Consider the following 27,049-nt stretch of genomic DNA (forward strand, 5'->3'; position numbering starts at 1 on the left):
TGATTCAGATGAAAAGAGCGTCTGTTATTACTATTTAAGAAACCGTGCCATTTCATAGAATCATTAAGGTTGGAAGAGACCTTTAAGATCATCTGGTCCAACCATCACCCTACTACAAATGTTGCCCACTAAACTATGTCCCTAAGCACCAGGTCCAACCTTTCCTTGAATACCCCCAGGGACAGTGATGCCAACACCTCCCTGGGCAAACCGTTCCAGTGCCTGACCACTCTTTCTGAGAAGAAATGTCTCAGAATTTTCAACCTAAACCTCACCTGGCGCAACTTGAGGCCATTCCCTCTAGTTCTATCACTAGTTACCTGTGAGAAGAGACTAACCCCCAGCTCCCCACAACTGCCTTTCAGGTAGTTGTAGAGAGCAATAAGGTCTCCCCTGAGCCTCCTCTTCTCCAGACTAAACAACCCCCATTCCCTCAGCCACTCCTCATAGGACATGTGTTCCAAGCCCTTCACCAGCTTTGTAGCCCTTCTATTTATACATAAACAGGATACTTACTGAATTTATGAGTCAGTACAGATTTTGAAATTTTTCTTATTTCAACCTTATGTGAAATTCACATACAGAAGCATGCCCCAATGAAGATCTGGTACTAGAATTTTGAGCAGAAAACTATATTTGTGCAATAATATTGCATGATGAAAGTGTGATACAAATTGTCCTGTTACTGAAGTTCTAGATGCAGTACTACTAGCCCCCTTTTCCTCATTATCTTTATTTTGTTCACAGCAATGTGAGGTTTAACCAGCTAGAGTAAACTCTCCCATTTTGCTATTAAAAAAAAAAAAATCTCAGTAGATAAAAATATCTTAAAAACTCCATCCCTTTAAGTCTTCTCCACCTAGAAGTACTGCCTAGACTGCAGAGGCACTATTTTCACAAAGCACTTGAGCACACTTTCATTTCTTCCCTTCAGCTGACACTGACTGAGGTGAGTAGCCTGAAAATAATACACAGAAACACTGCAGAAACGAATAAGGTGCCAGAGAGAAGAATGGGGTAGAGTCGCACTTGGAGTAAAGAAACAGGCTCAGGAGTCTTTTTCCATAGAACTGTTCTCAGTTGCAGAAAGAAGCAAAGAACATGTTTCAACACTCCTTCACTGTCAGCAAGCATTTTTGAAACAGTGTTCTATCTCCTCTTAATTTTTGACAACAGCACAGAAGGATGATGGAGTAACTGACAGGAATTAACTCAAGGAACAGGTCATGTAATGGGTCTGAATATCCCCATTTTACTGTTGAAGTCTGTTAAAAACAGGTTTATGATGCTAGTGCCAGGCTTTCTTCCGCCCAGACTAATGCTTTAGAAAGATGTTGTACAAGTGTTTAAAATATTAACCTTATAAATAAAGACACAAAATTACTTAGTCATATATAAAGGTAATAACTATTAGTAATGCCCAAGCACATAATTACCGCTCTTGCCACATGTAGCCTAATTCAGTCCTCAAGACATACACTGAAAAGCAACAGAAGTGCTCATCAAGGAAGTACAATTTTTTCTCCTCGTTCTGCAGTGAGCCAAGATTTTATTTATTGAATACTATTCAAATTTAGTTCTAAAGATAAAAAAAAAAATCAAGGAAAAAATATCCAGGAATTACTGCTGTTGCTGTGGGCTGAAGTAACACTAATTCACATTCACAACATCTGTAAGAGAACATGGTATCAATTTAGAAAGAGAAAGCTATGACACAATGCAATTAAACCAAAGGGTTGCAAAGACAAAACAGTATATTGAGTCTGATGCTACTAGATACAACTTTGTGTTAACAGCAGTTCTCATGCTCAAAACAAACATCTTTAAAACATAGCTATGCCCACAGAAATTAACTTCAGACTAGCATAAAAACTAAATGATGCAACGGCATCAGTGAAACTTCCAATTAAAGTGCGATTAGCAACACACAGAATTCATTCATTCATCTCCTGCAGTATTCGCTGCTTTCTGTAAGTAAAAAAATGTTCTGTTTTGGAACAAATAAAACCCATGTCCAGCAGTTTTCTTCACTACACAAGCCAAATTAACTTCAAACCACAGCCTATCTGTCAACTGAATAGGATGAGAGTCTTGGGGGGTGGGGAGAGAAGTGTATTTGAGACTGTTGCAGAACTGAAGCAGCAAAATGGCAAATAAAAAAAAATGCTACAGCCAACCTTAGTTCTCATATTATCTAGCTTTTAAAAGCTGATTCTTAAAAGTTAAGTAACTTTCTTCTGAACAGCTTTTTGAACCTGTTACATATAGTGACCAAGTACCTTATATGTCTATCTACAGCATTTATATTTGCTTAAAAGATATGAATTGTCATCATAAGATAGAAAGACTTTATAGATCAAGTCAATATATTGGATATCAAACAGAAGAATAAAAAAATAGGAAAATAAAATAGTACTTTGTAATTTGGACTTTAGTGAAGCATGCTCACAAGAGGGAAAGGCCTAGGTCAGTGCATCATGAAAAGGAAGCAGAAAGATTAACGAAGTATTATGAAGATCCATATCAGTAATTCCATGTTTTAAATGGAACTACTTGGACAAAATAATTTATCTGCATGTTGTGGTTGAATGTGATCCTTATATTTGTTTTACTAAAAGTAGTTCTTGGAGATATGAGCCCACTCTTGTTGTCTTTCCTGCTTAGTATTCATTCCCTCAACACAGGAAGGAGGTGTCTAACCTCAGACTGCAACTTCCATTACCCACCTGACATTCATATAGCTTCTTTCTTCCCTTTTTAGCTCCAACTCCAGACTGACAGGCTGTCAAGTGACACTTGAGTGTGCTATTCCTAGCAAAACGTTCACGGCAATTTGGACATTCAAATGGTTTTTCACCTATTAAGACAAACACAGGGATTTAAGTGTATAAAAAAGTGGTTTTCTGTCAGCTCTTCCTTTGTCCTCTCTCCATTTTGCATAGATTGATAGATATGCTGTAAAAACTTGGCCAACTGGATTATTCTACAGAAGAGAAAGACATTGCATGCAAACTTCATTTATGTAAATAGATTATGTAAATTTAAATTATGTAAATTTAGAAAATGACAATCTAATATAATTGTTAGTGCTGTTTAAAGTACATTTATTTTTCTATGGAAGTTAGATTGCTATCCTGTCAAAATATCTTAATGAAATAGCAGCTATATAGCCTTTTCACCTGATAATATTTATAGTTAAAGACTCAACATTAGAAATTATACAAAGTCACACATTAAAGGAAGTATTAAAAAAATACAAAGTTTTCAAGAACAAAAACAGCTTATGCTCAAGAGCTGAAACTGAGCTCCAGACAAAGAAGCTGGCACAGAATGACCTGACCATGAAGTAAAAATGCATCAGCATTTAAAAAAAATGTGAAGAGAAAGCACGGAGGGACATAGATGGGCACAAGCAAGATAATTCTTTCTATTTAGTCACTTTCTTTCAAACCTGGTACCAAAAAGAAGAACATTTTCCACTGGGAAGCCGGCTAAGGACAACAGCAGGGAAGGCTGAAAATAGGTCCTGTTTTCTTTTTTCATCCAGAGTAGTATATTGTTATTACTGCCATCAAGTAGTAGCCAAGTACAACCGGTGTCTATTTACTAATTTATTCACGTACAAACGCAATGAAATTCAAGGAAATTAAAGTACAAAAAATTAGGAACAGTATGTTTCTTCTAAAAGTCTGATAATTAATCTGTGAAGGTACTGGCATCAATGTAACTACTGAAACAAACTGCTTAATGAATTCCAAAAGAGGATGAATTCCAAATGAGGATTATTTCAGTGAATAATGTAAGAATATATTCTAGCTAGATAAAGTTTAAAAGCCTACATTTTTAGGAAGATGGTAGTTACCAACTGGAATGGAAAGCCAATAAACCTATATTTTCAGAAATACCCAACTAGCTTTTCAACAGAAATCCACAAGTAGCCTATAATTCTGGCTTACACACCTAAAGGCTACCAAAAAAAGTTAAATGGTACGAATATTCCCCTTAATGATTACAGAAGGCTATGTTTTCAGAGACTGTTGTAAGGTAATACAGAGGATACTGAACTGCCACCAGTCTCTGATGTCAAAAATTACAGACTTTGCATGAGCAACCACATACAATGGCAAGCCAAGAAGATAAAACAACACAAAACTCACACCACAGACCTTCACCTGCCCTGTGATTTGGCCACATTTAAATAGTTACTTGAAGTAAGCCACCACACAGTAAGGGACAGATTTATTCTGTTCTTACTGAAATTGTTCAGTAATCTTCACCATATTCTGACAAAAGTAACTGAAAGTGACAATTCAATGATAATGCTAGCAATATCCAAGGGCCAAAAGAAGTCACGCGACTTCTTGCACAGCACAAATCAGCACTGTGACCCAAGTTGTACAGCTCACAAGGGGGATGGAAAGCATGCATGGCATGCCAGGCCACCGTTACCTTGAGAGAGGCATTGGCAATGTGAGCAGGGGGCTGAACACCTCTACTAAAGATGACAGCCTGTTTCTCTTCCCCTGCGTATGATTCAGCTGCAAGTTTAGCCTCATCTAACTGAGATTTTCTAAAGAGGGAGGTTTTTGACTGGATCTAGTGTTGATCTTTTTTTCACTGTATGAAAAAGAATGAGATTTCCCTCACCAATAGTGAGTAACTCACAGGACAGAAATTCTGACAGAAGACAGTCTGATATTGTGCCGGTTCCTTTGTAAACCTATAGCCACAGGAAGGAGATGGTCCAAAATAAATATTGTTAACCCAAAGAAATGTCTAACAACACTGTGATTTTTATTTGCCTAATGTGTAAGAAATACAAAGGAATACATCCCTAACTATAAAGCTACCACATCATTATTTGTGTTTAGAAAGAAAGAATAAACCCAGCTTTTTATTGTTTTTCCCCCCACAAGTACCCCAAAGGCAGGTATTTATCAAACGAACTCTTTGCAATTATTTATTCAAGGTATTCAGAGTCCACTTATTCACAACTATGGAAGATGTTATTTAAAGTTTAAAGTACACTTCCTGTAAAATCATATTTTAGATTTACCACAGAATGGCAAAGCCCTTGATTATTTTTTTCCTAACAAGTTCGTATAATCTGTATACAAATTACTTCACTTACAGAGTTTTCAGACGTTTAGCTGCTTGGAGCACATCAAAACTCCCTCACTTCCATCTTCACTCATGTGAGCAAACACACACTCCGTAAAAGTTAAAATAAATAAATAAATTTGAGAAATATTTAGCAGTCAAAATTCCCAGTAAAATCAGAGGAAATCAAAGCTGTTCAGTGTCTCTTTCTGCTAGGGGATATAAGCTTTGCAAAATACCAGGATTAGACAAGCATATTGAGAGCGATAGCTTCCTTCTAAGATTGACTTCTGTATGAGGAAGTTGCTCTTCTTGTGCAAGACAAATTAGAGTTATTAACTTCAAAGGATATACATTAAGCCTAGCAGAATTTCTGTCCTGTGAGTTACCTACAATTGGCAAGCAAATTTGCATTGATTCTCATGCAGTAAAAAAAGAATCATTACATCATGCAAAAAAACTCCCTGTTTATAAATTCTGGAGATGACTTTGTTAGTATGTTCATGGGCACATGACATGCAAGACAATTTTGAGTGGTTTTTTTTTTTTTAGTTTCTTAATAGATTCTGAGGATTCTTAAGGCACTGTATAAGTGTGCAAGAAAGAAGCTCCAAGGTTACCCTTCCTAATTTCTTTTCTTGAAACAAGAGAACAGCTTTTGCTGATATCAAATTCCTACATCAAAAACAATTACCAAAATTAATAAGGTGTCTATTTCTTCTGCACTTGCTACTTGAATGTTATTGCTGGTGTTGTGATTAAACAGCAACAGGATGAGATAGTTTGTAGGAAGTTTTCTTCTTGGACTCTTCATTTTTCGTTTTAGTATTCAACTAATGCTATACAGAAATCAGAGTTTAGAAAGCCTTTGGGCTCAACGGGAGTTTTTCCACTGATCTTAGGAGACCACAGTGAAATGGTAGTATCAGGTCTGATTTTAAGCTTAAGGCTTTCAAAATGCTAAACCAAAAGTAATTACATTCCATGTGTTATACTTGTATCAATAAATATTGATAAAGTACTATGCATCGTCTGTGATATGCTAAGTTGCTTGGTCCCCAAAGTTCTTTGTCACAACAAACAACCACCACCATATGGTGATATTTGGTTTACTCTGTTAATCTGCCATAAACTTTTCTCTGAAAACACTTTCATTACATAGCTCGTAGTTGGCTTAGCTATATTGAAGAAACACTTCCTACTTTATAGGGAATAAGGATTTGCCAAAGACTTTTTACAAATGCAACTTTTAAGGGGCTACTGGGATTAGACTGGATACAGTGTCATGTATCAATAATCAGGAGTCCCATACACAGATGCAAAGAAGATCAAATAAAAGACTTTAACAACAACAAGCTGAGAAAGAAGAGGGCTACTACCCTCCATTAAATTCTTACTGATGACTCATGACTGACATATTAAACAAAAACATATAGAAGGATCAGGACCATATATTTTACATTCAAAGAGTTAGCTATATAACACTCAGTATCTGTACAGACAGTAAAGACTTTTCAATGAGATCAAGTAGCATGTTAACCTCCCATATTATAAGAAAGGAGCACAAATAATTTTGTACTCAGAAGATGCTATTGTAAAATCTGCCTTTATGAAAACTGGATAACAAGAGTTTACTATAGTCAATAGAAATACTTTGCTGTGTTAGTTAACAAACAAAATCAAATCATGAGATGAGACGTCAAGAGCAAAGATAGGGGTAGTATTTCACCCTGACAAAATCACAGTTGCGAAAATAAAAGTAGCTACTCAGTTTGGCACTTTTGAAGAAGTAAACATGCCTTACAAAGTATTTTTTAGAAAAAAGTTTAACACACTTGAGAGAAGCTTCATTAGGATTTTCTGGTTTTAGGTGCCTATTTTTAACCATTTAAAAAAAAAACAACCTCGATTCCTCACAGTTTATATCAATGGGAAAAAAAATCAGCATAGAATCAACAACAAGATTCTATGATTTTAGTTGTAACTAGAAGCCAAGTATTTCTAGCACTTGGGACTTGCGTGTTCTCTTTAGCATATTCTCTACTTCCCCAAAACATGCAGAAATCCAAAGTGCTAGAGTCAAAGCGACATGTACGTGCCTATAGTAGTACTCTTACCTGTGTGCTTCCGGAGGTGCTCTTTAAAATGTCCAAAGTGGTCAAACTGTTTTTCACAGTACTGGCATATATGTATTTTTTTGCCAGGTCTTTGCTTCTTGCTGGCACCACCTTCATCAATGTGGTAACACGTGAGGTGCTGTTTCAAAGCACTCTCTCGTAGGTACCTTTTATTGCATATGTCACACTTGTAACTCTCAGTAGAGTGTATTTTCATGTGTTCCTTAAAATGGTAAAACAATTTAAATGAACGGTTACATTTCTCACAGTGGAATAAATTGTTCATGTGTGATAGCTGAAGTTCCACAATTTCAATACCTTCTACCTGTTTGCATAAGGGATCAGTTGCACTGTCACCTTCTTCTTGGATCTGGCATTTTCGTTCTCCCTGACGATACTTGCTGGTAATATCTGCCAAAAGAGCCAAAGCAGATTCATCTGATGTACCCGTTGTCTGTACGTACTTTATGGATTGCTCTGCAGAAGCTACTTCTTCAAGTGTCTCGACGCTATCATCTTCCATTTCAATTGTCCCTTCAGCAATCTCAACCTCAATTTCAATAGGCTCCGATTCTGCAGATGGCAGTGTTTCTGTTATAACATTAGAGGTTTCAGCTATCTTCCTCTTTTTCAGTTTATCTTTACCTTGTATTTGATTTGATTCTAAGGGTGATGAATTTTCTTTGTTCCTGTAAAGCATTTGCATAAATATGGTTAAGATCCACAAGCACTTACATAATAATTCCTGCCTGATACTGAGCTTCTGCATTAAACATTTTCTAGGTATTTCTCAAAGAAACTGAATAATGAATGACCACATAACCTGTGTGCATTTCAGAAGCTAATCTGTCCTTAGTTGATACTCCTTAGAGCTGTAAAATAGTAAGGTTAAAGCTGTAGAGCCTTTTACATAAGGTTACTGAAGTGTTTTAAAGTGCTGTGTCATGATTTTGGCTGGGATGGAGTTAATTTTCTCCGTATAGGCTCACACAATGCTGTGTTTTGGATTTCAGATGAAAATAATGGTGATAACACACCAATATTTTTAGTTGTTGAAGAGCAGTGCTTACACAGAGCCAAGGACTTTTCTGCTTCTTATGCTGCCCTGCTAGCAAGAAGACTGGGGTGTACCAGAATGGTAGAGGGGACACAGCCAGGACAACTGACCCAGACTGACAAAATAGATATTCTATGCCATATGACATCATACTCAGTAATAAAAGCTGGAACAAAGGAGGAAGGGGGGGAGGGGGTTGTAGTTGAAGTGATGGCATTTGTCTTCCCAAGAAGCCGTTATGTGTGATGAGCTCTGCTTTCCTGGAAGCATCTGAACACCTGCCTGCCAATGAGAAGTAACAAATGAATTCCTTGTTTTGCTTGTGTGCGTGGCTTTTGTTTTACTTAGTAAGCTTTTATCTCAACCTATAAGTTCTTCCACTTTTACCTTCCCAATTCTCTCCCCCATCCTACCTGGGGAGAGCAAAAAAGCAGCTGTATGGTACTTATCTGCCTGCCAGCGTTAAACCACAACACTCTTGCTTGAATGACGCAAAACACATAAGAAAGACCAGTTTAGGCGAATGGTATAGGTTTATCTAAGAAACTTGTGAAATTCTATACTTGGGAAAAAAATTTCCCCAAAGGGAGGAGTTCCAACTCAAAAATAAGATTAAGACTGAGGCACTGTATTACAATTCCTCCCCCTTATACTTTGGAGAAGAGACTGACAGTGATACTTAAGTTCGCTTTTCTACCAAAAATCTCTCCTATGTTTCCTCCAGATCTGTTCCTTTTGCCCCTGCACCAGGCACACACAACCCTCTTCCTCCAAGATGTCAGGGATAGGCAGAGCTGAGCGAGCCAGTGCTTTCAAGTCAGACCCTCAAGATTATCCACAGCACTTACATTTTAGTATTCAGTTTCAGTTTCAAAAACGGGCAGATGATCTTCCCCTCAAATCAGACTGAGGAGAGTATGCTTTTACTTTCCTCTGCAGCCTGATGAATCCTTTCATGTAATCTAGTCCCTATCACTTCTGGGTCATCTAGTAATAGGCAAATATGGCTTCAAGTATTTGTATGTCATATGCCAGAAATATGTGGCTAATGACCTAATGCAGGATACAGCTTATCAAATTACACCTTACAATATTCAGATACAGGAAGACAGAACAGTTAAACTTGTAGTTTCATATACCCTGTATTTCTGAAGTCTAGAAAGTGACAAGTTACTTTGCACATTACCACAAGTAGCTCCAGAATTATATACCAAAATAATCCGCTGCTCAGGAAAGAGGAGACTACTATTCTTGAGCACATTGTGTGGTTCAGGTGTGAAGCTTTGTATAAGGATACACACCATACAACTGCATTTTAAGGAATAACAGATGGTTGTTTTCTTTCTAGTCTAGGTCGTGATGTCCAACTCTTGGATACATTATACGAGAGATTAGTGCCCTGGTTTTGGCCGGGATTTAATTTTCTTCCTAGTAGCTGGTGCGGTGCTGTGTTTTAGATTTAGGATGAGAATAATGCTGATAACACACTGATGTTTTAGTGTAAGCACTGCTCTGCAACAACTAAGTCAAGGGCTTTTCAGCTTCTCATATTACCCTGCCAAGGAGGAGGTTTGGGGTACACAAGAAGCTGGGAGGGGACACAGCTAAGACCACTGCTTAGGGTCTGGCTAGGCATCAGTCAGCAGGTGGCAAACAATTGCATTGAGCATCACTTGCTTTGTATATTCCTTTATCATAATTTATCAATGTTATTTTCCCTTGCTTCTCCCCCACAGATTCTCTCCCCCATCCCACTGCTGGGGCTGGAGAGTGAGCAAATAGCTGTGTGGTACTCAGATGCCTAATAGGTTAAACCAAAATGGTTAGTTCAATTATCATTTCTACTTCAGCTGGTTTCTGAAGCTTATCCTTTTCAGTCAGAGTTTAGACCAAGACACTGTATTGCAATCCCCCCCTCTTTCTACTGTGGAAGAGACTGACAGTGATACTCAAGTTTGTTTTTCTACCAAAACAACAACAAACAAACAAAATAAAACCCCCACAAACTTTGCAGTCTATGAACAATGGAAATAACTAAGCGTATACTGGCTTGCATGTGTCTGTTAAGCAAAACATTTAATTCTTATGTTAGAAGGAAATACAATGTTTACTAGAGACAGATAACCAATAAACTACATAACATTATGTAGTAGTGTGGAATAATTGCAGGCTGGACAGTTTAGCTTGATGGGTTGATCCGAACCTTGTTTCAACAGCTCTATTGGTACATACCAACTCAAAGCAATACCAATTAGAACACACTTTTTCAGTTTCAAGTTTCTTTTCAATTTCTCAAGCAGACTGCAAAGGTCTGCTTTTTCTATCAAATCTGGAAAAAAAAAAAGGTTCTTTTGATTCTACCATGCTTAATCTTAATGTCAAAAAGATGTGTTGGTGTTGTTGGAGGGTAGGACCAGAAATGCGCAATCCCATCTCTCACCTATTAAAAAAATTACTCATTTTCAGCTCAGCTCCATTGCCAATCCCCAGAATAAGCACAGAATAAGTTCATTCAAAAAATCAAAAAAAAATCAACACTGATGTTGAAAACCAAGTTTCCCGTATCGTGTCATGGAGGTGGGTTGTGGTTTTTTTTTTTTTGCTTATTTTTAAAAACAAAATGCTAACTGGCTACTAGGAGAACTCTGGGCCAATGTCACTCCCCTTGGCTAACGCATTTATGGGAAGATAAAGAGGAATCTTAGCCTTGATGCAAAGACCAGTAGGTCAGGAAGTCTAGAAGAGAAAGCAAGGATAACCATAAGACCAGGAGGCATTTATTGCCCCTCCCTCTGCTTCATGATGAAAGAACAGAGGAGAATACAAAAGGAATGATAACATAACAGCACTCTGTGAAAGTAAAAGGGAAAGAAGGGCAAGAAAAAAAAAAAAGCATGATGGGAATGGCACCTACTTTTCTCAGGCTGGAGTTCTATGATGGCATACAGTTACAGGTACTGGATAAAAAGTGCCACATCAACATCTGATTAAGTACTAATTCAGTATAAAACTTGTTATAACAATTATATTTCAGTTGACAAGGCAAGACCGACCGATGTCATCTACCTGGACTTCTGTAAGGCTTTTGACACTGTCCCACATGACATCCTGATTTCTACAGTGGAGAGATATGGATTAGAAGGGTGGACCATTCGGTGGATAAGGAAGTGGCTTGATGGATGCACCCAGAGAGCAGTGGTCAATGGTTCTATGTCCAGGTGGAAGCTGGTGACGAGTGGTGTCCCTCAGGGGTCTGTCTTGGGACTGGTGCTTTTCAATATCTTCATGAATGACACAGATGAAGGGATCAAGTGCACCCTCAGCAAGTTTGCAGATGACACCAAGCTGAGTGATGCAGTTGATACAACAGAAGGAAGGGATGCCATCCAAAGGGACCTGGACGGGCTTGAGAAGTGGGCCCACATGAACCAAAATGAGGTTCAACAAGTCCAAGTGCAAAGTGCTGCACCTAGATCGGAGCAATCCCAGACATGAGTACAGACTGGGAGAAGAACTCATTGAGAGCAGCCCCACGGAGAGGGATTTGTGGGTTCTGGTGGATGAGAAGCTCGACACGAGCCGGCAGTGTGCGCTTGCAGCCCAGAAGGCCAACTGCATCCTGGGCTGCATTAAAAGAGGTGTGGCCAGTAGGTCAAGGGGGGTGATTTTCCCCCTCTACTCTGCCCTTGTGAGGCCCCACTTGGAGTACCGCATCCAGGTCTGGGGCCCCCAGCACAAGAAGGATGTGGACCTGTTGGAACAGGTCCAGAGGAGGGCCACAAAGATGATCAGAGGGCTGGAACACCTCTCCTACGAAGAAAGGCTGAGAGAGCTGGGGATGTTCAGCCTGGAGAAGAGAAGGCTCCAGGGAGACCTCATTGTGACCTTTCAGTATTAAAGGGGACTTTTAAAAAAGATGGAGAGGGACTCTTTACTTGTGTAGATAATGACAGGACAAGGGGGAACGATTTTAAACTGAAAGAGGGGAGATTTAGATTGGATGTTAAGAAGAAGTTCTTTACTCAGAGGGTGGTGAGGCACTGGAACAGGTTGCCCAGAGAGGCTGTGGATGCCCCATCCCTGGAGGTGTTCAAGGCCAGGCTGGATGGGACCCTGGCAAACCTGATCTAGTGGGTGGCATCCCTGCCTATGGCAGGGGGGTTGGAACTAGATGATCTTTAAGGTCCCTTCCAACCCAAGCCATTCTATGATATGATTTACTCAAGAGGTTTGATATTTTGTATTTTCTACTGAGAAGCTTCAAAATCACTGCCTATTCTCTCAGAAGCAGCATAAAGCTGCATGAAATCAAATACTAGCCCATACTTGTTAATGTGGTCTAATTACCTAAGGCACCTTGTCACCTGTACATCCAGCTTTCAATCAGGTGCGGGCAGTCAGATAGCACAGACCTGGTATTAGTTACCGCAGACATTATAGGGCTGTGAATTTGTGGTGTTTACCAGCCATGTCACTTGCCACCAAGTTCCAGCCCAAATAATGTGACATTCCTTTTTTTTTTTTTTTTTTTTTTAGCCTTTATACTCTTCTACTATAAGATATGGATCAGAATTATACGGCCCCCCACAAGTTCAGGAGGTTCCAGGATAAGGAACAGCACTGCAAAATACTTGCAGCCAGCTCTGGTAAAAGGATTCTTAAGACTACATTTAAGTGTTGGGAAGAAAAAGAGGCTTATGTGTTTACCTGATTTCAAGTGCTTTGATAGCTTCTAACATCTGTAAATACTCAGCTGCTTTCCAAACATCATTTGCTTCCTCCTCACCTTGGACCATTAGTTTTGCTGTATAGGTGAACTCTATTAGGTGACGAAATGCCATATTACTTACACCTGTTTATAAGCAAGGAAAGCAAGTTAGCACCCCAGAAACCTCAGAACCTCACACTCTCCCCCTTCTAAAAGGCTTAATTCAAGACTTATTTTTCTTTTTGATTTTATTTCAAGGGAAGCTTTTTCCAGTAGCAACAGCTGCCTCAGAACAATTCAAGAGCTGAGACCTAAAAAATTATCTGATATGACCAAGCATGCATGTCAGCCTGTACCAAGGATACCACATTCATTTCAAGCTTTGATATACAATTTTTTTTTATTATTTTTTAACTGCATCAATCATATTTACCTTCAATCTCCACCAAGGGCTCCTGAGTGAAATCTTGGAAGAATTTGTAGAAGAACTGGCTACAGGCAGCAAGAACAGCCTTATGAGCTTTGAAATGGTGACCTGCAAAGACAGAGAAAAAACTTTGGTTTAGGATAACACTTTCCTTACTTATACTGCAGAATAAGTGCCAATGCACAAAAGAAAACAGCTGTAAAACCCAGTCTACAAATCTACTCTAGCAGCATACAGTCACTTAATATCTCCCTGTAACATGGGATGCTACTGCAGCTAGCCTATCTCATTCCCATACAGACCCTTGCTGACATCACTGACCTTGCTGAACTCCCAGGAAGAATGTCTGGAACTGACAATTAGACTACTAAATTTCCTTAGACCCAATGGGTATCGAATATCGAAGTAGAAGGCTCAAATTGCACAAGAAGTGGTAACATTAAGGTTTTGAAATTCTAAAGGGGCAGACAGTTAAGTACTGAAAGGAAGGAAGCTATTTGCCAACTCCCAGAACCTCTGAATGTTCATGAATTAAGGTCTTTCCTGGGAATGGTACTGCATGTGGATTTCCTCTGCAACTCAATCAGCTGGAGAACTCATTCACTCCGGAGTGTTTCTCTTTTCAGATATTTAAGTTATGGCAAATCTTTGCATGAACTTTTTTCCTGTATGTCTTGAACTCAACTGCTAGGTTTTATCCAAGTTAGCTGTGCTTTTTGCCACTCTTAAAGACTGATCTATTTTATCACCACTTCAGCTAGCATAAACATCCCAGCAGAACAAAAGTAGTTCTGCTCTGCTCTGCTCTTCCTGTTTTCCAGGCTGTGTATTCCCCATAACTGCGTTGCCTTCTCCTTGGCACAGGCATGAACATTCATAAGTCTCCACGGGATAGAAACATTCAGGCTACGTTTTGTGCAAGCACTGTCAGTGAAACTATGGCAATTCCAGAAGAGCAGTCTTCTCTTCATTTGCTTCCTGTTTTCTAATCCAGACTCTATATGACTCTTTTCCTTCAAATGAGTTACTGCTATCCTTTCAAGGGTCAGGTGGTATTCCTTTAGCTAAGTCTGTCCTACTGGACACTGCCTATCTTCCTTGAAGCACTCATTCATTGTAAGACACATTTGAGAGAAGAAGCAATCTCAGGCAATCAGACACACCCTTTTCTAATGGGATAATAAGCACTTATCTCTGTCTTCCTTTTAAACTAATACTTATATCTCTAGAACACAGAAAAAGAAAAGTGAGTTCTACCTTGTTTTAACTATGTATACTATGTATTAAAAATAGTAAGCAGATACTACAGAAGCAAGCTTTTGCTTTTTAAATAGTATGTATACATGTTCTCTGCATGCAAACAGGTTAAGTTAGAGAAAAACATTTTTTGCAGTGTTTTGGAAATACTTAGATAACATTAAATAAGTACAGCAGTTACAAAGTGGTATACTATCTGAAAACATTTAGCCACTTGTTTGGAAAAGCAGAAGCACAATTATTAATCACTGCTGGAGACTGTTTATCCCAAGACTTTAAAAGAAAATCTGCAAGCAACTCACAGACCAGTACAGAACAAAGAACTCGTTAGCAGCCCAGTTTGACAGCTGACCCATGACAAACCCAACATCTTCCCAGCACAGCTTTCAGAATTCTCTGTATACCAACTGGTCCACAGGCCTATACATACCATCCACAATCAGAGTGATGTCTGTGAACTGGTCCTGCTCACGTTGTTCATTCAGTCTATCCAAAATAACTTTATAGTGTTCTGGGAATTCCTGGATACATTCCATCATTTCTTCAGCTTCCATGGCCGAAGCAGTAGTCTGGGAAAGATGCATTAGCAAAGTCAAAATACTGAGTCACTCAGTAAACACTACGCACAGTCAAGTTAGCATACAAACACAAATTAAGTGGCACTTCTCAGGGACTACAAAAAACAGTAGAAGCACCAAAACGTCATGGTAACTGGTTTATCTAATTTTAGCTAACAGGTAGGAAACATCAGGGTTAATGAAGTAGAGTATGGCCTTCTATATGTACACATCAAAGAACAGTCAAGCTGTGTATTTCTTTATTCTACAGATTCAGCAAGGACCCACCTGCCTCAAAGTAAATAAAGTAGGGATGTAACATCTGCACAGCTAACTATTTAACAGCATCTCATCAGCATAACATCAAAATCTTTATGCAGTCACTTCCTACAATTCTACCAATCCACTTAGTGGAAGAACAGTTCTTAAAATTTCTTCCTTATTTAACTCACATTTTGTATCTAGCGAACACAAGATGTTTACTTTAAGTAAGGACTGTGAGAATCAAAGTTGTGTTTTTGCAGTAGAAAACTAACCATGTATATTTAAAAGTAATTGTACAATCGTAACAAAGGGGAATGTTAAGCAGATAAGGGGACAGTAGAAGGTCCCACTGTTCCAAAATAAGGAGGATAGCTAAGAAAAACAGGACGAGCACTGCAAAAACAGTAAAAACAAAATTCATGGGCTCTCTAGTCATGAGAGAAGAAGGGGAAAAGAAAAGGAGAAATTAAAGGTTGGTCAAATAAAATTGTACATATATGGTATAGAAAAGCGTTGAGTAGTTTGTGAGCCTGTATTACTCAGCCAATGAAGAAATGGGGGAGGAATTAAGTGTCAGGTAACAGGGAATATAAGGTTATGATATACTTTTACTGTGCACTCCTGTTTGAGGGACGCCCGCCATTGCAATTGTGAATAAATTCGCTTCACAGAAGACCCTGTCTGAGAAAATTATTGCAATATTTCTCACAGGATGTAATAAGGCAGTACTGTTCAGCTTCTGAATACATAGAAGTTGCCAGGGATTTAAAGTGTTACTACACCCAACAGCAAGAAGCTTCTTATTCACCCAGCCTACTTACGCTTCTCCCCTGCAAGGTGGAATATTTGTTGCCAACCTTTTGAAAGAGACACATAGGCTTGTAATTTGATGGCCCTTCCTCCCTTACTAATATAATAAAAATAGCTAGGGGTGGGAGTTGCAGAGGTTCTCAGACCTGAAGAGGTTACATAAAACTGTGCCCATGGAGAAGATGCAGATGTTAGTCTGCTGCTTATGCAGAACCACCTCTTGCTCCCTGACTCCTGGTACAGATTTTTGTGTGTGATTGGAATTGGAAAGTCCCGAGTATAAACCTGTCTTGACGTGTATTAACTACATCTGAGCTGATGCCACCATGTGTACTAACTCCCCTGTGTGACTACATGAATTCTACCTTACTTCCAACAAATGCACATACTGGTACATGGTGTTTGACAGAAGCAGAGAGGAAAAGAATGACCTGGTTATGATGAAGGCAAAAATTTTCTTATGACTAATATATCAAGTAAGGAAAATTGTGATTAAAATACAAATTCGACAAAACACACTCTTCCTTGCATCTCAGAAAAACTGTCCCATGAAAAGGGAAAGGAAAAAAACAACTGCTTATGAAAGTCTAGTTCTACCTGCTACTACCCGTGCTTTGCCAAGTGGATGCTGAAATACATATCAGGCTCTTAAAGGGGACAGAGGAGACCAGTCTGTTGGGGTCAGGGGGAAGGTGAGGTGAAAGGGGAAGGGCACTGCTGCTACCTTCACTTCACCTCATCTGTAATGAGTCTTAGAACAAAGGCAGGAACTGCTAGTCATCTCTTATCTGCTATTTCACATTAGATTTTATCAGCTATTTACTTCACTGTTTAATTCTTCCTACCCACTTTTGAGAAGTCGTACGAGGATAGATGACTTACAGTTAAAAATATAATTCCCTAAAAATTAAACCAAACCAATTTTGACCCCCCAAAATATATTTAAAAAAAAAAACACACATGGAAAACATACAACTTACGATAGGTAAATCATTGTCCTGAATTAACATGAAACTCAGTGATACTGCAAAAAAAAAAAAAAAAAGCCCAACATAACAGCATATGTTCATTGAGAGCATGAATACTCTTGAGCAAGAAGTGAAAGGCACAGTACTCAAAGAAAAAAAAAACAGAAAACACTAAGAAAACAAGAAGCCAAAGAAGGCAGACAGAAGTGATCCAAGCTGATGGTTACATGCAAGCTCATAGATCAGCAAGGGAAAACTGACTGCTTAAGCTGTTTACCTGGATTTTCTTGGAAGACTCGGTCAACTATTGACTTAACCTTACCAACTTGTGAAACAATATGCATCTCCCATGATAAGCATACAAATCACAGATCTATCCTTATAAATGTACCTCAGTGAAACTATGTGATCCATAGAATCATAGAAATGTTAGTTTGTAAGGGACACCTTAAAAACCATCTAATTCCAGGCCCCGCTATAAGCAGGAACACCTTCCACTAGACCAGGTTGCTCAATGCCCCATCCAACTTGGCCTTAATCACTTCCAGAGATGGGGCATCCACACCTTCTCTGGGCAACCTGTTCCAGTGCCTCATCAACTGTAGTGGGTTTTCATAGCAAGGTTTTGGTAGCTGGGGGGGGGAGCTGAAGGGGTAGCTTCTGTGAGAAGAATACAGAAGCTGCCACATGTTAGAGAAGGGACAGTTCCATAGGGCTCCAAAGCGACCCGATGCTGCCCAGAGCTGGGCCAATAAGTGATTTTGCTTGCATTTCTGTGAGAGCATATTAAAGAAAGGGAAAAAAACAACAGCAGCTGGGGAGTGAGAAACAGCCTTGCAGACGCCAAGGTCAGTGAAGAAGGAGAGGGAGGAGGTGCCCCATGCACCGGAGCCAAAGTTCCCATGGGGCCTGTAGAGAGGACCATGGTGGAGCAGGCTGTCCCCCTGCAGCCCATGGAGTACCACAGTGAAGCCAATTTCCACACTGCAGCCCGTGAAGGAGACCACAGTAGAGCAGGTGGACCTGCACTGAAGGAGGCTGCGGCCTGTGGAGGACCCCCACCGGAGCAGATTCTGTGCCAGACCTGTAGCCCATGAAGAGGAGACCACAAAGGAGCAGGTGACCTGGCAGGAGCTGCTGCCCATGGGGGACCCAGGTTGGAGCAGTGTGCTCCTGAGGGATGGACCCCATCCCCCTGAGGGATGTTAACTTTCCCAGCAGCAGCCCATACAGTGCTGTGCTCTGCACTCGTAGCTAAAACAGCAATGGTATCACACCAGTGTTGTGTCTGCTGCTGAGCAGTGCTGGCACAGCATCAGCACTCTCTCTAACCCTCCTAGGGGGTGGGCAAAAAAAGTGAGAAAAGAAACATCACCAGGGCAGCTGACCTAAACCAACCAAAGGGATATTCCATACCATATGATGTCACACTCAGCAATAAAAGGTGGAAAAAGGAGGAAGAGGGGAGGGGTGGGCTCTCGTTGCGAAAACGTCTGTCCTCCTCCCGAACACCGGCTACGTGCGTTGAGGCCCTGCTTCAAGGACGTGGTCAAGCATCGCTCATTTGTGGGAAGTAGAGAGTAATTTCTTTCCTCTGCACTTCCACATAGCCTTTACTTGTTTTGTTTAGTTTTCCCTTTCCCCCTTTCCTTTTTTTCCCCCCTTTAGTTAAATTAATTAATAATCTTTCCTTTATAATTATTTCCTTTTTTTTCCCCTTTAATTAAATCATCCTTATCTCAACCCGTGAGTTGTTCATACCTTTACTTCTTCCCCTCCTCTTCTAAGGAGGGGGAGGGAGAGAGCGGTTGTGGTGTTCAGCTGCCTAGCACGGTAAAACCACCACAGTCCTTTTTGGCGCCCAACGTGGGGCTCGAAGGGTTGAGATAACAGTAGAATTGATTAAAACGCTTACAACTAACACACTTACTTGCTAGTCACCATGTTCAGTGTCCTTTTAATATTGGCATGTTTGATCATGTGTCATGCAATCCCTGTCATGTTCTCCTTTCTCCTCTATATCCGATCCGAGAATGTGCTACAGTCTGTGTTTGTTTTTTTTTTTAATTCGCTGTGCTGCCAAGCACTGGCCTTGAGTTTAATCTGGCATTCAGGCTCTGCACTGTTATCACTTGGGTCTCATGGAAACTATCTTTTAGAGAATGTTCAGAATTACACTGCCTTCCTTTCCTCATCTGGAAGTCAGTTTATGAATAATATCAGGAATGGTGCCTCCTCCTTCTTTCACAGTGGGCTAATTACAACAGTCTCTGAGTATTTTGGATATCCATGTGTAACCCATATATTACTATTTCTAATTCTGAATAACGGGTTTCCTCTTCTCTCTAAGATTAGTCGATTGTTTAGAAAGCTTACCCGGGAATCTGTCCCGAAACAGTCTTGTGGCAGGTGGCAAGGTGTGTGGGAGGATATCGGCAGGTACCTGTCACGGGTGTCTCCTCCAATAGTTTTGAACTTCACCCCTGAACTAGTGCAAAATCCTAAAAACCTGATAGAATGTTTGAGAGTCGTATGCCCTGACCCTGATAATGCCAGAGAACGACAGCTTGCAGCACCCTGCTGGGTCCTGGCTTACTCCTATCAAACACTGTTTAACATCATCCAGCACCTTGAAGAGAGGGAGGAAGTCTCTGAACCTGATGACCAGATAACACATGCTGTGACTGACCCAGAGGATCAACCAACTATGGTATCAGTCGCCCCCATAGTCAAGTCAAAACAATGGAAACAGAAGTCAGCTCGTTTAGTAAGGGAAGAAGCCTCTCCTAAGAAGGAGGGAGAAGGGGAAAAGGCAGGCACCTCTAAAGCAGAGCCATCACAAAAACAGAAGGAAGAAGAGATGGAAATCATAAAGGAATCAGAAACCACTCGATCCCTATCCCTGAGTGAGTTGCGAGAAATACAAAAGGATTTTGGTCGACACCCAGGTGAGCACATCCTCACCTGGCTGGTTTGATGCTGGGGCCAATAGCCAACAATTAGAAGGCAATGAAGCCAAGCAGCTGGGATCCCTCTCTAGAGAAAGGGTCATTGACAAAGTAATTGGGAGAGGGGCACAGGTTCTCAGCCTCTGGAGGCGACTCCTGGCAGCTGTGAAAGAAAGGTATCCCCATAAGGAAGATACTGTCTATCAAGTTGGCAAGTGGGCCACTATGGATAAAGGTCTCCAGCATCTGTGGGAATTAGCTGTGCTGGAGATGATTTATAGTGATTTGGACAATGCCCAGACACCTCAAGATCCCGATGAAGTCCAGTGCACAACATCCATGTGGCGTAAATTTGTGCGGAACGCACCATCATCACATGCCAGTACGCTGGCAGGAATTCATTGGGATGAGGGGATGGGACCAACAGTGTATACTATGTCCTGCCAGCTTCAAAAATATGAAGACAACCTCTCTGCTCTGCTACGGGCCTGTGTCTCAGCTGTGGAGAAACTGTCCGAAAGACGTGACAACCTCGTAGAACGAGCATATCCCTCCTCATCCAGACAGAGTGATATTTCAGCCACTAAGAATCAGTATTTTCCTGCTCGAGAGAGAGAGTATCCAAGATGCACACCACATGGCACCTTGTGGTTTTATCTGCGTGACCACGGGGAATATATGAGGAAATGGGATGGTGTACCTACTTCAACCCTAGCTGCTCGGGTACGTGAACTGAAAGGAAGTACAGCAGAAAGAAGAGGGGCTCCTAAGAAAAATGCTGCTCCAGTGTCTGTTGGGCAGTTCCCCAGAGGCAGTAGAAGAGCTGATGTTATTCTTGACCCTGATGAAGGGACCTCTGCTTCTCATTTGCAAGAATTAAGTGGCAGATACTCCAACCAGGACTAGAGGGGCCCTGCCTCTGGCCAGGTAGAGGAGAGGGATAACCGAATTTATTGGACTGTGTGGATCCAATGGCCTGGCATATTGGAACCACAAGAATACAAAGCTTTAGTGGACACTGGCGCACAATGTACCTTAATGCCATCAGGCTACCAAGGGACAGAACCCATCTGTATCTCTGGAGTGAGAGGGGGATCCCAACAATTAACTGTATTGGAGGCTGAAGTGAGTCTAACTGGGAATGAGTAGCAAAAGCATCCCATTGTGACTGGCCCGGAGGCTCCATGCATCCTTGGCATAGACTACCTTAAGAGAGGGTACTTCAAGGATCCAAAAGGGTACCGGTGGGCTTTCAGCATAGCTGCTTTGAGCACAGAGAAGATTAGGCAGCTGTCTACCCTGCCGGGCCTTTCAGAAGACTCTTCCATTGTAGGATTGCTGAAGGTTGAAGAACAGCAGGTACCAATCGCTACCACAACGGTGCACTGACAGCTATATCGCACCAACCGAGACTCCCTGATTCCCATCCATGAGTTAGTTCATCGGCTGGAGAGCCAAGGAGTGATCAGCAAGACTCGCTCACACTTAAATAGTCTTATATGGACAGTGTGAAAGTCTAATGGCGAGTGGAGGCTAACGGTGGACTATCGGGGCCTGAACGAAGTCACGCCACCACTGAGTGCTGCAGTGCCGGACATGCTAGAACTTCAGTATGAACTAGAGTCAAAGGCAGCCAAGTAGTACGCCACAATCGATATTGCTAATGCATTTTTCTCCATCCCTCTGGCAGCAGCATGCAGGCCACAGTTTGCATTCACTTGGAGGGGCATCCAATACACCCGGAATCGACTGCCCCAGGGGTGGAAACACAGCCCTACCATTTGCCATGGACTGATGCAGTCTGCACTGGAACAAGGGGGAGCTCCTGAACACCTGCAGTACATCGATGACATCATTGTGTGGGGTGACACAGCAGAAGTTGTTTTTGAGAAAGGGAAGAAAGCAATCCAAATTCTCCTGAAAGCTGGTTTTGCCATTAAACAGAGTAAGGTCAAGGGACCTGCACAGGAAATCCAGTTCTTGGGGGTAAAATGGCAGGATGGACGTCGCCATATTCCGATGGATGTGATCAATAACATAACAGCAATGTCTCCGCCAACTAGCAAAAAAGAAACGCAAGCTTTCCTAGGCCTTGTGGGATTCTGGAGAATGCATGTTCCAGGCTATAGTCAGCTTGTGAGTCCTCTATATCAAGTGACTCGAAAGAGAAACTATTTCGAGTGGGGCCCTGAGCAACAACAGGCTTTTGAACAAATCAAACAAGAAATAGCTCGTGCAGTAGCCCTTGGGCCTGTCCGTACCGGACCAGCTGTGCAAAACATAACTTACACTGCAGCCAGGGAGCATGGCCTCACCTGGAGCCTCTGGCAGAAAACCCCAGAAGAAACTCGAGGTCGACCTCTGGGGTTCTGGAGCCGGGGCTATCGAGGATCAGAAGCCAATTACACCCGAACTGAAAAAGAGATACTAACAGCATATGAGGATGTTCGAGCTGCTTCAGAAGTTGTGGGTACAGAAGCACAGCTCCTCTTGGCACCACGGCTACCTGTGTTACACTGGATGTTCAAAGGGAAAATTCCCACTACACACCATGCAACTGACGCTACGTGGAGTAAGTGGATAGTGTTAATTACACAGCCGGCTCGAATGGGGAAACCCAACCGCCCAGGAATCCTGGAAGAGATCATGGACTGGCCGGAAGGCAGAGATTTTGGAGTGCCGACAGAAGAGGTAACCCGTGCTGAAGAGGCACCACCATATAATGAGTTGCCAGAAGACAGAAAGCAGTATGTGTTGTTCACTGACAGATCCTGCCGTGTGGTAGGGAGCCATCGGAAATGGAAAGCTGCTGTGTGGAGTCCCACACGACGAGTCGTGGAGGCCATGGAAGGGGAAGGTGAGTCAAGTCAGTATGCAGAAGTAAAAGCCATACAACTGGCCCTTAAATTGCTGAAAGAGAAAAGTGGCCAGTACTGTATCTCTACACTGAGTCATGGATGGTGGCAAATGCTCTGTGGGGGTGGCTGCAGCAATGGAAACAGAGCAACTGGCAGCGCAGAGGTAAAGCTATCTGGGCTGCCACCCTGTGGCAAGATATTACTGCTCAGGTAGAAAACCTGGATGTAAAAGTACATCATGTAGATGCCCACATGCCCAAGAGCCGCGCAACCGAAGAACATCAGAACAACGAAGAAGTGGATCGAGCTTCAAAAATTGATGTGGCTCAGGTGGATCTGGACTGGGGATGTAAGGGTGAGCTGTTTGTAGCTCGACGGGCCCATGAAACATCAGGACATCTGGGGAGGGATGCCACATACAGATGGGCTCGTGATCGAGGGGTGGACTTGACCATTGAGGCCATCACACAGGTTACCCATGAGTGTGAGACCTGTGCTGCAATTAAGAGAGCCATGAAGGCAAAATCTCCCTGGAACAGGGGGAGGTGTCTAGGGTTTCAATATGGTGAGGCCTGGCAAATTGACTATATCGGACCACTCCCACAAACCCGCCAAGGCAAACGGTACATACTCACCATGGTAGAAGCAACTACTGGGTGGCTGGAAACATACCCCGTAAACCATGCCACGGCCCGAAACACTATCTTGGGCTTAGAAAGGCAAGTGCTGTGGCGTCATGGTACACCAGAGAGAGTGGAGTCTGACAATGGGAGTCACTTCTGAAACAATTTGGTCACCTCCTGGGCCAAGAGGCATGGTATTGAGTGGGTATATCACATCCCTTTTCACCCACAAGCCTCTGGGAAGGTTGAGAGGTACAATGGACTGTTAAAGACTATGTTACGAGTGTTGGGTGATGGGACATGGAAACAATGGGACATAAATCTACCAGAAGCCACTTGGCTATTTAACAACAGGGAGTCTGACAGCCGTGCTGGTCCTGCCAAAACAAAACCCCTACACACGGTGAAAGGAGCTAAAGTCCCCGTAGTGCATGTAGGGAAGTGGATGGGGAAGGCGGTGTGGGTTGCTCCTGCCTCGGGAAAAGGCAAACCCACTCATGGGATTGTCTTCGCCCAAGGACCAGGGTATACCCGGTGGGTCATGCAAAAGTTTGGGGATATCAAGTGTGTGCCTCAAGGAGATTTAACCTTGAGAGAAAACTAATCTGTAATCTAAGTTATATGTTGTAGGAAGATGCTGCAGGATCGATGACAGGTCAACTTTGCAAGGAACTGGGCAAGTGCAACAAGGACTTGAGCTAAGCTGGTGCTGGCGTCCAGACATCTAACTCCGCCTGCTGTGAGTGACCATTTTGGCAGATGAAGACCAAATCGTCAACAGTTCTTATGAACATTTTCCAAGAAAGACCTATAGAATGAAAAGACATACCTACCCATCAATCTGTTAAAGGACAAGGGACAACGGTGATGAGAATACTTATATGCTAAAGTATGGGGGACCTGAGAGTGACACAAATGTTATGGAATAAGGGGTGGAGGTTGTACTGGGTCGGGCTGGGATGTTAACTTTCCCTGCAGCAGCCCATACAGTGCTGTGCTCTGCACTCGTAGCTAAAACAGCAATGGTATCACACCAGTGTTGTGTCTGCTGCTGAGCAGTGCTGGCACAGCATCAGCACTCTCTCTAACCCTCCTAGGGGGTGGTCAAAGAAGTGAGAAAAGAAACATCACCAGGGCAGCTGACCTAAACCAACCAAAGGGATATTCCATACCATATGATGTCACACTCAGCAATAAAAGGCGGAAAAAGGAGGAAGAGGGGAGGGGTGGGCTCTCGTTGCGAAAACGTCTGTCCTCCTCCCGAACACCGGCTACGTGCGTTGAGGCCCTGCTTCAAGGACGTGGTCAAGCATCGCTCATTTGTGGGAAGTAGAGAGTAATTTCTTTCCTCTGCACTTCCACATAGCCTTTACTTGTTTTGTTTAGTTTTCCCTTTCCCCCTCCCTTTTCCCCTTTCCTTTTTTCCCCTTTAGTTAAATGGTTATTTTAGTTAAATTGTTTAATTAATAATAATCTTTCCTTAATAATTATTTCTTTTTTTTCCCCCTTTAATTAAATCATCCTTATCTCAACCTGTGAGTTGCTCTTTCCTTTACTTCTTCCCCTCCTCATCTAAGGAAGGGGAGTGAGAGAGCGGTTGTGGTGTTCAGCTGCCCAGCACAGTAAAACCACCACAGGTGCAGACCCCTATTTTGAGCAGTTCTTGAAGAGCTGCTGCCTGTGGGAAGCCCATGCAGGATCAGTTTGGGAAGGACTGCATCCCATGGGAGGGACCCCACATTGGAGCAGGGGAAGAGAGTGACCGAGAAGGAGCAGCAGAGTAGAAGCATCATAGACTGACCACAACCCCCCTTTCCCATTCCCCTGTGTCACTCAGGGGGAGGAGGTGGAAGAGGGTGGATGGGGGGAAGGCATTTTTGGTTTCTTTGTTTTGTTTCTCACTGCTCTAGCTTGTTAGTAATATGTAATAAATTATGTTAATCTCCCTATGCTGAGTCTGGTTTTCCCATGATGATAACTGTTGAGTGATCTTCCTGTCCTTCTCTCAACCCTTGAGCCCTTTTCATCATATATTGTCCCCTTTCCCTTTGAGGAGGGGGACTGAGAGAGCGGTTGTGAAGGAGCTCAGCTACCCACCTGAGCAAAATGACCACTTCACCCTCACTCTAAAGAATTTTCTCTTAACATCTAATCTAAATCTATCCTCTTTTAGTTTAAAATCATTAACTCTTGTCCTATCGCTACACTCCCTGACAAAGAGTCCCTCCCCAGCTTTCCTGTAGGCCTCCTTTAGGCACTGGAATGCTGCTCTAAGGTCTCCCTGGTGCTTTCTCTTCTCCAGGCTGAACAACCCCAACTCCCTCAGCCTGTCTTCACAGGAGAAGTGTTCCAGCCCCTTCATCATCTTCATGGCCCTCCTCTGGACTTTTTCTAATACTTTCACATCCCTCTTGTGCTGGGCACCTCAGAGTTGAGCACAGTACTCCAGGTAGGGTCTCACAAGAGCAGAGTAGAGGGAATCACCTCCCTCATCCTGCTGGTCATGGTTCTTTTGATGCAGCCCAGGATACGGTTTGCTTTCTGGGCTGCAAGCTCACATTGCTGATTCACATAATCATAGAATGGCCTGGGTTGAAAAGGCCCTTGAAAATCATCTAGTTTCAACCCCCCCTGCTCTGGGCAGGGTTGCCAACCGCTAGAGCAGGCTGCCCAGAGCTGCATCCAGCCTGGCCTTGAATGCCTCCAGGGATGGGGTATTCACAACCTCTCTGGGCTACCTGTTCCAGTGCCTCACCACCCTCTGAGTGAAAAACTTCCTCCTAATATCTAACCTAAATCTCCCTGTCTTAGTTTAAAACCATTCCCCTTTGTCCTATCACTACCAACACATGTAAACAGGCGTTCCCCCTCCTGTTTATATGCTCCCTTCAAGTACTGGAAGGCTGCAATGAGGTCTCCCCAGAGCCTTCTCTTCTCCAAGCTAAACAAGTCCAGTTCCCTCAACCTTTCTTCATAGAGGCGCTCCAGCCCTCTGATCATCTTAGCGGCCCTCCTCTGGACCCATTCCAAGAGCTCCACATCCTTCTTGTGCTGGGGGCCCCAGGCCTGCATGCGGTATTCCAGGTGGGGTCTCACAAGAACAAAGTAGAGGGGGACAGTCACCTCCCTCTCCCTGCTGGCCACCCCTTTTTTAATGCAGCCCAGGACACAGTTGGCCTTCGGGGCTGAAAGCGCACACTGCTAGCTCATGACCAGCTTCCCATCCAGCAGGACCCCCAAGTCCTCCTCCGCATTCATTTTGATTCGTGTTGAGCTTCTCATTAATTAACACCCCCAAGTCCTTCTCCTCAGAGCTGCTCTCAGTCCATTCTCCACTCAGCCTGTATTTGCGCTT

The 27,049-nt window shown here is 42.3% G+C and overlaps 2 protein-coding genes across 4 annotated transcripts in view; one reads left to right on the top strand and one right to left on the bottom strand.

The window, feature by feature from the left end:
- Positions 1-27,049, top strand: part of LOC308184750 (uncharacterized protein) — a 224,008-nt gene that overhangs the window by 57,835 nt on the left and 139,124 nt on the right. The window lies entirely within an intron of this gene.
- LOC308184742 (zinc finger protein 131-like) overlaps positions 1-27,049 on the bottom strand; it is a 33,245-nt gene that overhangs the window by 4,571 nt on the left and 1,625 nt on the right. For 2 of the 3 annotated variants that reach the window (XM_080572168.1, XM_080572169.1), the window contains exons 2-6: positions 15,097-15,235; positions 13,416-13,517; positions 12,982-13,126; positions 7,218-7,906; positions 2,727-2,857 (exon numbers count right to left, since the gene is read on the bottom strand). In XM_080572168.1, coding sequence (XP_080428294.1) covers positions 2,727-2,857; positions 7,218-7,906; positions 12,982-13,126; positions 13,416-13,517; positions 15,097-15,220 — 1,191 coding nt within the window. In that variant the 5' untranslated portion in view covers positions 15,221-15,235. The remainder of the gene's footprint in view (positions 1-2,726; positions 2,858-7,217; positions 7,907-12,981; positions 13,127-13,415; positions 13,518-15,096; positions 15,236-27,049) is intronic. The other variant, XM_080572170.1, reaches the window with a different exon arrangement.

Source organism: Anser brachyrhynchus, assembly GCF_964034855.1.
Source record: "Anser brachyrhynchus genome assembly, chromosome: W".
Lineage (NCBI taxonomy): Eukaryota > Metazoa > Chordata > Aves > Anseriformes > Anatidae > Anser > Anser brachyrhynchus.